At 40.9% G+C, this 13,753-nt stretch overlaps 3 protein-coding genes across 3 annotated transcripts in view; 1 reads left to right on the top strand and 2 right to left on the bottom strand.

Moving 5' to 3' along the window:
* The window catches only part of LOC143653959 (antiviral innate immune response effector IFIT1-like), a 23,544-nt gene extending 18,165 nt beyond the window's left edge, over nucleotides 1-5,379 (bottom strand). Inside the window, exon 1 of the mRNA XM_077125372.1 lies at nucleotides 5,302-5,379. Within this exon, the coding sequence (XP_076981487.1) occupies nucleotides 5,302-5,306 (5 nt within the window). The 5' untranslated portion in view covers nucleotides 5,307-5,379. The remainder of the gene's footprint in view (nucleotides 1-5,301) is intronic.
* Nucleotides 1-13,753, top strand: part of LOC143653961 (uncharacterized) — a 36,896-nt gene extending 23,143 nt beyond the window's left edge. Inside the window, exons 2-3 of the mRNA XM_077125374.1 lie at nucleotides 514-605; nucleotides 840-13,753. Coding sequence (XP_076981489.1) covers nucleotides 514-605; nucleotides 840-846 — 99 coding nt within the window. The 3' untranslated portion in view covers nucleotides 847-13,753. The remainder of the gene's footprint in view (nucleotides 1-513; nucleotides 606-839) is intronic.
* On the bottom strand, nucleotides 466-5,380 carry LOC143653960 (protein IFIT1 homolog B-like). Its single transcript, XM_077125373.1, has 2 exons — nucleotides 5,302-5,380; nucleotides 466-2,417 (listed from the first exon to the last, which is right to left on the bottom strand). Exons 1-2 carry the CDS (start codon nucleotides 5,304-5,306, stop codon nucleotides 1,004-1,006), a joined length of 1,419 nt encoding a protein of 472 aa, XP_076981488.1. The 5' UTR covers nucleotides 5,307-5,380; the 3' UTR covers nucleotides 466-1,003.

Genomic DNA, 13,753 nt, shown 5'->3' with positions numbered 1-13,753 from the left:
CAGCCAATATCATCCTTTACTCTTGAGTCTGATTTACCTTATTCCTACCCATTTATATCTCTAATTGAAGTCTGATCACTTTTTCAACGTTTTTTTTAACAGTTGCTATATGGCGTAATGCTGACTTGTATAGCTGCAGAACTCTAGCTCTGAGTTGCAGGTGTCACACAAATACTCAAAGTTCCTGGGAATGACCAGGTTATACTCAAAGAGCTCAGTATCTCCGAATTTAGAAATAACAGTTACAACTCTGAAATAGATGTGACTGCTGTAGGAGCTTATAATCTAGAAACCTTTACAACAGGTAGACCTATGCTCTTGAATTTTGTCCTCAGAGTTTGCATGTTATAGTTAGTCCACATTAGTAAGGTATAATAATATTTATCTTTTCATTTCTGGCTTGTTTCATTCATCATACCGTCCGCAAGGTTTATTCACCTACTTGTCTGCCTCACAACCCCTCACTTTTAAATTCAGTCTACTCATTTGCTTTTCTCTTAAATCTTGTTACAGATCAGTGCCCCTGACCACATGAAAAAGAAACCTTCCCTGTCTAAGTCTCCTCTGTCCAAGAGACCAGCTACACTGAAATTGTTTTTCCAAAGGTAAAATCATAGGGAGAAGAGTTCTTATCATCCAGAAAATGATAGATGCCCCAAATAGGATTCATCAGCCTTAACCAATAAGTGCAGGAATATGTTGTAAAAGAATGGATGCTTGCTCAGACAAACGGATAAAGAGAGAAAGAAAGAGGGGATTGGGAAAGCATTGTATCAAACTATTTTATATTTCATCATGTTATATATATATATATATATATTTTTTTTCTTTTTTTTGAGTGCATGATCTGGGAATCGAACCCAGGTCTCCTGCATGGATGGTGAACATTCTACCACTGAATCACCCGCCCATCACGTTATGCATTTTTTAAGGTAAAAAATCAGGAAAAAATTTTGTTGAATTTAGTCGTGAACCCATTAAATGGGTAATGATGACCTCTATTTCAAAACATAGGGTTTAAGTCAGTAGCCAGCCGCAGGGCCTTTTCATAGCACAACAGGGCTTTCTTCACTTCCCCTTTCCCTTTGTGGACGAGCCCAAGGAGACTGAAACTTTCCACAACACGTACATTCTGTTGAAGTCGTTTTTTAGCCAATTTCTCTAAAGCATTGAGAAGTTTTTCCCTGGCACAGGACATTTTTTCTATTTTTAGACCTTTTAAGTAGTGGGTAATTGCTTTATCTTCAGATTTCTTGTGAAATTCCTGGAATCGGCCATAACGATAATGAATCTCTTGCTGATCCTCAGTGTTCTGTAAGCACAACACTTCCTGAAAAGTGTCCTCAGCTTTTCCATAGAGGCCTATCTCTGCATACATCTCAGCCAGGTCAATATAAGCCAGCTTGAATGTGGGCTTTAACTGCAGAGTCTTCTGAAAGTGACATATAACCAGTTGACTCAACCTGTCAACATTTTCCCTATTCTGTCCCCTAGGCTGGTTGTTTGTGGCTTTCTTTATTTGGATGATTTGTGCTCTATAGCAAAGCCCTACCTGGTGATTCAGGAAGGATGAGGTAGGTGTTGCCTGCAAGGCCTTTTTTAAGAGATGGAGAGCTTTATCCAGAGAGCCTTTTCTTCGGTAGAACTTAGCTGCATATCGCCAGACATAGGTCTGTGAGGACATGCTGGCCAGTGCTTCTTCAATGTGCTTTTCTCCTTCAGCTTCTTGTCCTGCTTCCTGGAGCTTCAGAGCAAGGAGAACCTTAATATATGCATCTTCTGGATTTAGCCTGACAGCCTGCCTTAGGGGGTGCACAGAAGATCCCTCTTCTTTCTGTGTTGCTGTGTTAAGGTTGTCAAGGCGAGAGAGGGTAATTGCATACCCAGTGCTGGCTTCAGGATTTTCAGGGTCCACCTCCAGAACTTTTCCAAAGCAGGTCTTGGCCCGTTCATAATTCTTTCCTCCGCACTTGAGCAAGGCCCATCCTTCCTCACAGTCCATCTCAGGACACTCTATTTGATAGCGGGAGGGATTTGTAAACTTCGCACAAGTGTTCTCCACCTTGTCCAGGTAAGTTTGGGTATCTTCCAGTCTGCCCATGTGGTAATACACCCAGGCATAGTTGCCCCAGGTAACCAGACTTCTCAGATCAGATTGGTTGGCATATTGTTGCTGGATTAAGTCTTCAGTTTCTTTCAAGCTCTTCAGGGCTTCCTGATTCTGACCTTTCAGGTGTTGCACGTAGGCCAGTAGGTTGTGTATTCCTACCTTGTATTGAGTATCTAGGAACTGAATCTCCTCCAAGACCCTGTTTTCTAAATCAGGTATTTCACTCTCTTCAATGAGCAACGTCCATGTAAAGTGGCATCTCAACTGTACCAGATTATCTTCAATGAGATTTCCATCTGATCCCTCACTGTAAAAATAGATAGCAGTTATTTCTATTTTTTTAGGAGCAGTCAGTCTAATGGAAATGAAGCCAGTGTTTTGAATTGTCAGATATTACCCCCCTAGTATCTCTGCCTTGATTGTCTGTTGTCTCCCTGAGTTCTATGGTAACATCATTAGGACAGAGAGCAGGTTGATATAAAAACTCTGAGGAAATGCCAATCATTTGTGCCAAGTGCCACCAACTATGTTATACGATGTCTAGAAGGCAACCCAAAAGACATTAATTTTGCTAATTTCCAAATAACTTTAGCACCACTTTCAACCCCTTCTGCCCTGCCTCCAACATTATAGTACACCATTCATACTGTCAGTAGAAATGTGCAGGGATGGTCTTCAGAAGGGTGTATGAAAGCGTGCAACAAAAATAAATAAATTCATATAAACCCTACTGCCCTGACTTGTAATATCAAAACATAATCTAATCATGCACACAAAAACTGACTATGAAATGCTCCCTTTTGAAAATAGAATGAAAGAGAAAGTTCACAACCTGATGAATAATACTATCCAGGTGAGCAGGGATCCTCAGGCTTACTACCTCCTCTGCTAATACAGCTGGCAGCTCAGTACAGCCCTCCTGTTTCCCTCCAAGTCTCTACCTCAAAAAAAACCTATATACTGAGATTTTCCTTGAGTGCATGTCTGTCCAGATTCCCAAGCCAGCCCTCTGCCAGGCCTTAGCTAGTGATATCCCTGATCCGAGTCTGTTCTTGGTTCAGGGCACCATTGCATCCTCTCCCTTGGAGACTTTTTTTCTATATTTGTTTTAAATTTTGGTCACATATACATAACAAAATTTGCCATTTTAACCCTTTTGAAGTGTACGATCTGTGGTGTTTATTACATTTACAATGTTGTGCTGCCATCACCACCATCTGTTACCTAAAGTTTTTCATCGCCCAAAACAAACCCTGTACCCATTTAAGAATAATTCTACATTCCTCCTCCCTCAGTCCCTTGTAACTTCTAATATACTTTCTGTCACTATGAATTTGCTTGTTGTAGATATGTCATACAAGTGGAATCATACGATATTTGTCCTTTTATGTCTGGCTTATTTCACCTAGGATAATATTTTCAAGGTTCCTCCATGTTGTAGCATGCTCCCGCTACAGTGAGCATGTGTAGTAGAAGGAGCTCACTCTGTTTCTTTCCCTGCAGCCACTGGGATGAGGGGTAGTTTGATGGGGGATTTATTCATTTCCAGATAATTCAGAGCTCCTTTAGGCCTGCTCAGATTAGGGGATCCTGGAAACATAAGCACAGGTTCCTGGAAAATCTCTTGGGCAGTCTAGCTGCCAAGGCAGGGGGAAGAGGGAAGGCCTGGTTTTCTGTTAACCCCGCAGATGTTCTGACCAGGAGCCCGTTGTGTTCAAAAGGGAGATCTAGAGTCTCCTGTGGTGAATTCTTTTGCAATTCCTCACTGGCAATCTCTTCCCAAAGTAGTTCTAGATGTTTGCTGGAGAAAGGATCCTGGAGGAGTAGCTCCTTTTACTCTAAGCAATTCCTCTCCTAGTGACTACATCAAATGAGAGGATTCTAGTGGGTCCAAACACCTTTAAACTAAGAAAATGTTTCCTTTGGTTCACCAGTTCTAACCAAACCAGTAAATGAAAGAAAATAGACTTTCTGGATAAAACACTTCAAACCCTGATAGGATTTCTTATTTTCTTACCTCTTGTGGTTTCTCAAATTTTAGCAGGCATCAAGATTACCTGGAAGACTGTAGCATATTAATTGATGGGCCCCATCCCTGGAGTTTCAGAATCAGTGTCTAGGGTAGAGGCTGAGAATTTGCATCTTTATCAAGGGCCCGGATGTTGCTGAATCTGTGGGACCTAGGACCACACTTTGAGAAGCACTGACTTAGTGAAAAGCCAGTTTCATAGTAATCACAAGATTTTGACTTTGTATTAATTAAAAACAGAAAAATGAGATTCTTTAAAAATAACTTCTCTTTCCCACTTGGATTTAATCAACTTTGCTTCAGTGGATCTAACTGCTCTTGCTTTTACTCGGCCCCCTGACAGTCTCCTTTCTGTGCCCAAGCTTCTGCTTTCCGTTAAATAGTCCTTAAGCATTCCCTGGAAAATTGTCACTGCATTAAACAAGTGAAATCCCCTTTAGAATTAAGATAGCTTTCTCATTCATCCACTTGAGGGTGCTGCTGCTCTTATTAAACAAGCTCCTCTCACTAAGCAAGCTCTGTAATAGAACAGTTAGGAAACCTGCTGCTGGGCATGTATTCTCATCTTGCCTCTGCAGATCTACTTCTCACCGTTCTTCATCGTACTCTGTGCTGGGGTAGCTGACTTTGTGCTCAAGTGGGGTTAAGTGGCCCATTAACTGGATTGCTTGATATTATACTTTCTTTTGAATTTGCTTGGGAGGCACCAGCCAGCAATTAGAGCACAGGAAGGTGTGAAGATTTTTACCATATTTATTCTTAAATCTCCATTCTGCTGGGCTGTGAGTTATCAATGGTTGAATTTTCTCACCAGACGCCCTGCTCCTCTTGAGAGGCCCTTCTCCTACAGCTCTTGCTCCACCTCTAGGTTCTGGTGGCAGCTTTCTCTTCATGCCCTTGTGGACCTAGGGGTCTCATGCTACCTCTATTGCTAGCCCCATGGGCCTGTACCATCTCCTGCTGATTTCCATTAACTTTTCCCATACCATCTTAAATACTTGGCTACCAGATTGAGGGTGCCTATCAAAGTCAGAGTCATGAGTGAGTGAGTGAACTAACTGCCTTAGGAGGTGGCCTGTTTAAGAAGTGGCACTTAAGGAATGTTTTATAATTTCTAAAGGCATAGAAAGAATGCCAGAAAAACAGCAAAGAAAGCCCTTACCTCATGGTGCTGGGAGACAGCTGGTGCTCTGCAGTGCTTGCTTTGGTTTGAGCTGGGAGGCACAGAGACTTCTCTAAGATTTGTCTGGGGCTTTTCAGATAAACACAGTGCTTATATATGGGAGGTACCCCCAGGTGATTTTGTGCACTTGCAAGGACCAATGAAATTTGTAGGGTTTCTTCTTGGTGAAAATGATACTTAGAGAGGGCTGTCTCTGCTTTGATTAAGAGTTACTGCTCAGTCTTGGCAGCTGAGATGACATTTATGAGAAGTAGTTTTGATAAGCAAATTCCCTACTGAGGTCAATGTGGCCTAAGAGATACAGGATTCTTGGATCTTTGAAGATATTGTGGAAAGACCAAATGGAGCTAACATAAGAAATGGTGTGAGCAATTGTGCCTTGTGCTCTACCAAATGCTCTGTCTATATGGAGAAAATTTTTCTTTCTTTTTTTTTCATTTTTTCTCCTTTTTTATAAAGGATTTTCTACTTAAGACCATCTAAGATATTTAAATTTCCTGGAACCTCCAGTTTCCTGGATTGTGGAATGGTTTTCACAGTTGCTGATAGGCTCTGGTGGGTTTTATACCTTCCAGGACCTAAATTTCTCTTTTACCTTAGTAGATTAATTCCCTTGCAGGATATAACAACCCTATCTTTTCTGTGTATGTGGTAAGAAGGACAGAAGACCAGGCTATATTCAGATTGGTTTGCTGGACCATAAATTAGGCTCATTCTATGGACTTCTACTCTCTCCTTCCATGGATTTGGCTCACCCTCTTGATTCATGTGGTAAAATAATCAGTGTCCAAAGTGAACTTACTCCCCTCCGCGTTGATTTCACTCCACATGGGTAAGTGCTTTATACCTAGGAGAACAATTAGACTTACTTTGCTGGGAATTGGAACTGAGACTTGGAAAAGTATTCAGCTTTCCTTGGGTTGCTGGTACTGTAAACACCTGGGTTTTACCAGTTTTGTTTCTCAAGAAAGGCTAAAAAGATGGAGAGAGGTGGTCTGCAAACAGAAAGGTGAAACATATTATTAGAGAGAAACAAATGAGAAATGGAGGGAAGGTATTCCTAGTATTTGATTCCTGCATTCATATTTGGAACTCTGCTGTATCTTTAGAACATGTTCCTATTTTTCCTTTAGAGCATGGATTTCTGCATACTGTTCTGATTAATGCCATCACTCATTTAATAACAAATGGGTCAAGTCTCGAGTGTACTTGTTTTCCTGCCTAGTACCAGATAACATTCATTAAGGCATTTGTTCCCCAGAACAGAAGAAGTTGATACAGCTCTGAACTGGTATGGTGCTCAAACACAGGGGTTTAGTTTTGCTAAAATACTCTCATGTCCTCTCTATCCCTGGGCAGATGAGCAGTGGTTGTGTGGATGGGAGAGCAGAAGGCCTGACTTATGATGTATTGGAGATGTATGGTTGGCATATGCTTGTCCTGGGCTATTGTAGGAAGAGGCAAGGTGTAGTGTTAACAGAGTCCTCTTAGTTTGCCAGGTAAGTACTGCCAATCCAGGTGTGTTAGTTTCCTAGGGCTACCATGACAATGTACCACAAACTGGGTGGCTTAAAACAACATAAATTTATGCTTACACAGTACTGGAGGGTAGAGGTCTGAAATCAAAGTCTTGTCAGGGCCATGCTCCCTCATAAGTCTCTAGGGAAAAATCCTTCCTTGCCCCTTCTTAGCTTTTGGTAGCTCCTGGCAAACTTTGATGTTCCTTGGTTAGATTGCTCCAGTCGATGCCTCTGTCCTCACATGGTCTTTCCTCTGTGTCTCTGTGTGTCCTCTTCTCCTAGTCTGAGGAAACCAGTCTTTGGTTTAGGGCACACCCTAATCCAGTATAATGTAATCTTAACTATTACATCTGAAAAGACTCTGTTTCTAACTAAGGTCACATTCTGAGACTCTAGGTAGACATGAATTTGCAGGGGACACTCTTCAACCCACTAAGCCAGGTGACCAAGTCAAAAGGTTAAGTAGGATCAAATTGTGAATCAAAAGGTTAAGTAGGATCAAATTGTGAAAAAACAATGTAAGAAATCTGTAAGGGTGGAAGGAAGGGACCTGGAAGCTTTCATTGAGCCCGAGTCTGAGTTTGGGCAATAAAGCTATTGTGAAGGTGTGGCCTGTGACTTCTAGATGGGCCTAACAGAAGAGGTTGGAGGCTTTATGATAGTATTTACCTACTAAGGTATCAGTTTTCAGCACCAGCTGCCCTTCAACCTGTTGCTCTCTCTGGTGTCCTGTGAGGGCTTTCAATTGCGACCCTTGCTGGTGCCAGGGATGCCAATAGGACTTGACACTGTCAGATAGAGGAGCTCCAGGAGCTCTGAGATTATTGCTGAAGTGTCATCCTAGTGGTTCTTGCCTTCCAGGTCAATGATCCTTCAGATGAAGTATAAGAAGACCAGGGTCCATCAGTCCTGACTATTTCAGTCCCAGAGAGTATTTTCTGAATATTCCATTGAGCTTCCTATAATCTATATCCTAGCTTAACAAATACTACCACGTCTCTAGCCCTTTTACCAATCATTACCTCCAGCTTTTTGCCTTTGCCAGAACCAGGTTTGCCTATAAAGGACACACCTTTACCCATTTCCAAACTAGATGGGATGACCATATGGAAGTAAAAAATCTAGAGAGAGTTGCAAGATATTCTCTAGAAAAAGCCTAGACAACCAAAGGGTGGTAGAATACCTTCCTGGAGAGATGAAGAATGAGGAGAAAATGAAGAGCATCGGGACAGAGAAGGTTGGGAAGATTTAGAAGACCATACTGTCTACACTTTGGGCAGTGACAATGGATGACAGGGATGTATATTCTAGTGGAGCATGCCAGATTCTGTTGTCAAGTTTGGTTACACACCCAGTCGGGGGATCCAGGGATGCCTGCATTGAAAGCTTCCTAGTCCAGGGTCAGTAGTTTATGCCTCATGGATACTGTAGAGAGCCATTTTCAGTTTGTGTGAGAATGAGGTTCCAGATGTGGGAGAATGAGGTCTGATCATCTTCTGTGATTCTATGGGGAAAAATAGACTCCCCCAGGGTTTTGAGATATTTTTCTATAAGGAAGGTCCCATGTTGTTTATATCCTCTAGCAGCATATATGTTTCTGCCAGCTCAGACTGTAGTGGAGCTTTCTTGGCATTTTGGCCATTTTGATGATCTTTATTGTTTGCCATCAGTGGTTCAAGCTAGCCTATGATTACCTGCACTGGTCAGTAGAGCAAATGTGCATACAGTCAGAGAATGTAATGTGGCCACTGGTGTATTTAATACTAGATGTGTGAATTGCAAAATCTAAATCTGCAGTTGTATTATTTGTCTGTGTTCTTCTGTTTCTGCCAGTTTTTAACTCATGAAGAAACAACCATCACGCACCATACACATGTTTATGAATACTTTCTATGCGACCAAGTCTGGTGCAATTGCCCACATAATTAACAGGGAAATTTGGAAAATCTAAAATCCTCTTATGAAGTGTTACTGAGCCATCCTGTAACTTTTTGTACCTTGGTTATAAAGAGGTTAATGCCACAAGATTAGTGAAGGCCAAAGGCTAAAAGCGATTTCCCTTTGAGTATATGTTTTCAAGATAGGGTTATACACTTCATTATAGTCCTACTTATAATTATGAAGCGAAATTGTAGCCTGACTCACTGTTTCCTCTTGTCCTGGGCCCATAACTACACTATATTTCCCAGGCTGTCATGTGACTGAGTTTTGGCTAATGGAATATTGGCAAAAATTATATGTGACATTTCCAAGCCTGGCCCAAACAACTCCCATCTGTGGACCTTCATGCTTTTTTTTCTTTCATGTGAATATGTGGAAGCAGTGTATTAAAGATGGTGGTGTCAGAAGATGGAAGTTGGACCCTGAATTACTGGATGGAGAAGAGCCACGTGCCAATCAGGGATACCCACATTTTCTTTTACAAGAGTGTCAAGTAAACTTCTGTGTTGTTTCCCAAAGTCATATTTTGGAACAACAGCTTTCATTACTCTAACTAATAGATTAGGGAAAAAATAAGATTGTATATACATTTCTGAATCTCAGACATAATTATCTGTTCACATTTCAGGATATCTGCTTTTGTTGGGACTGATAGTTCTTTAATTCATTAATTGTTAAAGGAGAGAATAGCTAGGACACAAAGAGGGAGAGACCTCTCAGAAATGTTTCCTATGTGCTTTTAGTCCCCATTTACTGAAATGTCCATGCTGTATTTGGCTATTCCTTTTACTGCTTCAGTGCTATTTCTGTTGGTGGAAATTCTCCCATCTGTCTTGGACCTTCTACTGGTCTTGCTTCACTGTAGTTGGTGATAGATGATCCATCATCATCATATGGATGGAGCTAGAGCTGAGCATCTTCAGTGTCAACCCCCTCCAGCCAAAGAGCAGCAGGAACACATCTTTTTTAACAAGTTGGATATCTTACTCATCTCAGAGAGGAAGACATGGAGCATCCTAGTAAATGGATGTTAGAAAAGATTTATCAATTTTGGGCTTCTGTTACGTGATTTTGGAGAGGGTTTAAGGAAGTAGGGGTGAGTCTATGATCAATCTTTCTGGAAGAAGGGAAGATTAGACCAGTGCTACAAATGTAATTTGAAAAGAAGCACAGTCACTCATATTAGCCAGCTTATGGGATAGTTTGCTCACTTTTGTGGCTTGGACAACATTGATGTTTTTGTCTGTGTTTAGATATGATTACTGAGTAGTCTTTTGTTTTGATCTTTGTCTTGATCCATCGTAGTGATTTTGATGTTGATGTTTTGTAAAACTGTTTGTATACTACAGGAGAACATCAAAGTCTAGATGTGAGTACCAAGTAGCTTTTAGCAACACCAGCACTAAGATGGTAACACCCAGCTGGGTCCTGGATGTCAGGGGCTCCTTTTCTCTTTCCCATTGGGGAATTTCTGCATTAACATTTCTGCAGCGAGAAGGATATCTTGACCTTTCTAAGGCCAAAGATTTTATCAATAAGAAGGATTACCCAGATTTCTTAAGAAAAAGGCATGCTTGAGAAGGGGTATAGTGTAAAATCTCTTTTCTAGTGAATTGAAAAATATCTTCCTGTCTCATCTAAGGAGGGATTTAGGCAAAGTGAGATAGACAGTAACTGCTCATTAGCATAAGACAAGATTTTACAAGAATGTGCATCTCTTCTGATATCTTGTAAGTACAGGATATTATTTTGATTCATTGTCCCTACTTAAATTCTATGCATGCTTTAATTATAGAAGAAAGCAGTAAAACTCCCTAAGCGTAATAGGAGTACAGAAATTAGGGTCGAAATATTCTGGGGAACAAAGCAAAGAGAACGAGTCCCACTTGGCCTATGGAATTAGTAGGGTCAGTGTGACTGTGTGGTAAACACTGCTTTATTTGGGGATGAACAAGCCCAGGCCATGAGAAAGAACCTTTTAGATCTGTCAGGTGACAGAATCACCTGATGATGATGGGGAGGAGGAGGGTCCTCATAGACATGTGTCACCTCTTACCTATTTTAAAGTGGGGTGCTCTGAGTGCAATGGTAAATCTCCATCATGGAACAGTCCTCATTCTATAAATAGTGCCACTATGACATTCTTCCTGAGGTCCCCTTCCCTTCTGCTCAGCTTGGGCATAATGAAAAATATGAACATATTGCACCTTCATTTGCGTTCGTGCATCTGAGACAGTGTTGCTCAGTGGTGAAGTCCACCACCTTTGAAGTCAGATTGTGTGGGTTCATTACTGGGCTATGCCACTTGCTGGCTGTGTAATCTTGAGCTACTTGGTTCACATTTCTAACCTATATTTCTTTACCTGTAAAATCAAGATAGTAATAAAACTTTCCTCTTGGGATAATGGTGCTATGAAATGAGATAATGTATAGAAAGCGCTTCTCATTTAAGTGCATTTAGCAATCATGGCTATTGTTTCAAAATGTGACAATTCCCTCCATATGTGCTGCTGGTAGTTGGGGCTGACTATCAGTCTAAGCCCTTTTCCATAACAATTTTTCTTCACTGGGCACTGAGAGGGAGGTGCCCCATGTTGTGTCTCTGCTGTATCTCTGACTGGGCTGCTTTGAAGACAGGGATTCTCTGCTGTGAGATTCAGGTCAGGACAATCTAAATATTCTCAGCTTACAGCCCGTGTTAGGGGCCTCTGGACACATCCAAGCATGGAGGCCTGGCAAAGCCTCTTGGGCAGCTGTCATCAGCACCTCCCTAGGAGGGACTGACCTGTGTAGGAGAGCTTCAGATGGAAGGCTTCTGAAGGTCATTGGAGTTCTCAGGTGATATTTTCTGCAAGGCATCAGCTCTAACCTAACTCTAAAAGAAAGGAATGGAAACATAACTAAATACTGAAATGGAGGTTAGGAGAGCTGTTTGCATTGAGAGCAACGTGGCTTTGGAATTTTCCTATGTGAGATTATTGTTTGGAAATAGCCTGTCAGAGAAAGAGCAAGCGTTTATCATGTGGTCACTCCGAATTTGGCAGCAGTTCTGGTTCTGTGGGGCTCTGGCATAACTGATTAGATATCCAGAGTCTTGCCCAATAAACAGACCCATGAACCACAGAGGACTGAGCAGCATTAAAGAGAGAGCAAACAGCAACAAAGTGTGTGAGAGAATGTGTGTGTGTTTACAAATAGGAAAGAACGATGAGAGTTAGAGAGGGAAACATTTCCAGTGGACATGGTTCATACGTGAAGAAATGAAACATAAGCACTAAGTATGAGTTTGATTTCAAAATTCCAGGACCAGCTTTGTATTTAACTAATTAATCTTGATTTCATTAAAATCTTTGAGTTGCCTCTTCAGTTAAATAAAAAGGTTGTCCTTGGACAGTGGTTTGCAATTCTGACTGCAAACTAGAAAATTCCATGGGAATCTTTTAAAAAATACTGATGCTTGAGCCGATTTCCAGTTCAATGAATCAGAGTCCCTAGGAGTGAGGCTCAGGCAAAAGTATTATTGGTAATTTTTTAAACAAATTGCAAGGTGATTTTATTGTATAACCAGAGTTGAAAACCGCTGAACTAATAGATCATCAGCATCAGCATCAGCATCAGCTAAAATCTTATTAGAAGTGCAGAATTTCAGACCTCTCAACAGATTTATTGAAATAGAATTTGCCTTTTAACAGGATGTGCCAAGGATTTGTTGGTAAATTAAAGTTTGAGAGGTACTTTCTAGATAATCCCTAGGTCCCTTTAGGTCTAAGTACTATAGAATGATGATTACAGATTCTTTCCTAGTATATACTTCCCTTTCTGTGAGGCTTTAAGTCAGTAACTTCAATCCTCTGTACCTTGGTTTCCCTATATGCACCTTAATAATCTGCACAATATGTTAAAGGAATGTAGCTCAAAGTAGCTCAAAGAACTACTCTGCTCTAAGAAGTTCAGTAATTTTCATACCATCTCAGGGGTCTCGACGGCTATCTTCGGCCTGACATGATTCATATTTCTTCTGACTCCAGCATATTTCAGTTCTAACTAAATTTCTGTATTTCATTTTTACCTGGTCAAGCATTCATTCACCTGTAACTTAACTATGTAAATTTCAGAGAATATTTACACCATTGCACTAGCCTCAAGACATTGCAAAATCTGCTCCTATATGGAAATTGTGATATCAGGAAAGTTCTCAGGTTTATTGGAGCCAAATGTTTTTAGACTGTCTGATATATCTTGGGATGTGGAACATCTGTGTCTACTGTGAAAAATGAGAAGGGTTGAAGATATTTTGTAGTTGCCGTTGAAATTTGCAGTTCTAAATTGGAGTGAAAAAACAAGTTCCAGTACTTGTGGCATTCCCATGGCTGTGGGAAGACCATTAATGTTTAAGGAACCTATAGTCTGAACATATTGCTGACATGTCTAAGACAGCCTTCATTGCCATTAGCTCTGTGATGGTTAAGTTCATGTATCAACTTGGCCAGGCTTATGCAGTTTTTTTTTGCCAAGTAAGCCCTGGCGTGATTGTTACCTTGAAGATATTTTGTGGATTTAAATAATCACTAAGTTGTTTGCAGATATCTATGATTGATGGCATCTAGAGTCAATTGAGGAGATTGCCTTCAACAATGAGAGAAGGCTCATCCAATCAGCTGAAGGCCTTAACAGAAGTGATATGTTCAGCAGGCAGAAGGGAGAATTTCCATTTCTCCTTCAGCCAGCCAACTTCTCCTGGAGAATTCATCGAAAACCTTCATCATATTGCCCTGATAAATCCCAGAGTGATTTGAACAGTGAATAAAGAAGTATTTGCAAAGTCCCCTTGGGAGAATGGTGTGAAAGGGGAAAAATTCAACTTTCCCATTTGGAGAACTCCAGATATTCTCACTAGCAGTGGGGACAACCAAATCAATAGGCCGAGCCCTCAGTTTTGGGGTTTGATCATGTGAGACTTATCCCCACAA

Source organism: Tamandua tetradactyla, chromosome 13 (genome assembly GCF_023851605.1).
Source record: "Tamandua tetradactyla isolate mTamTet1 chromosome 13, mTamTet1.pri, whole genome shotgun sequence".
Lineage (NCBI taxonomy): Eukaryota > Metazoa > Chordata > Mammalia > Pilosa > Myrmecophagidae > Tamandua > Tamandua tetradactyla.
Note: the sequence above shows the minus strand (reverse complement) of the source record. Positions and strands in the feature narration are given on the sequence as shown.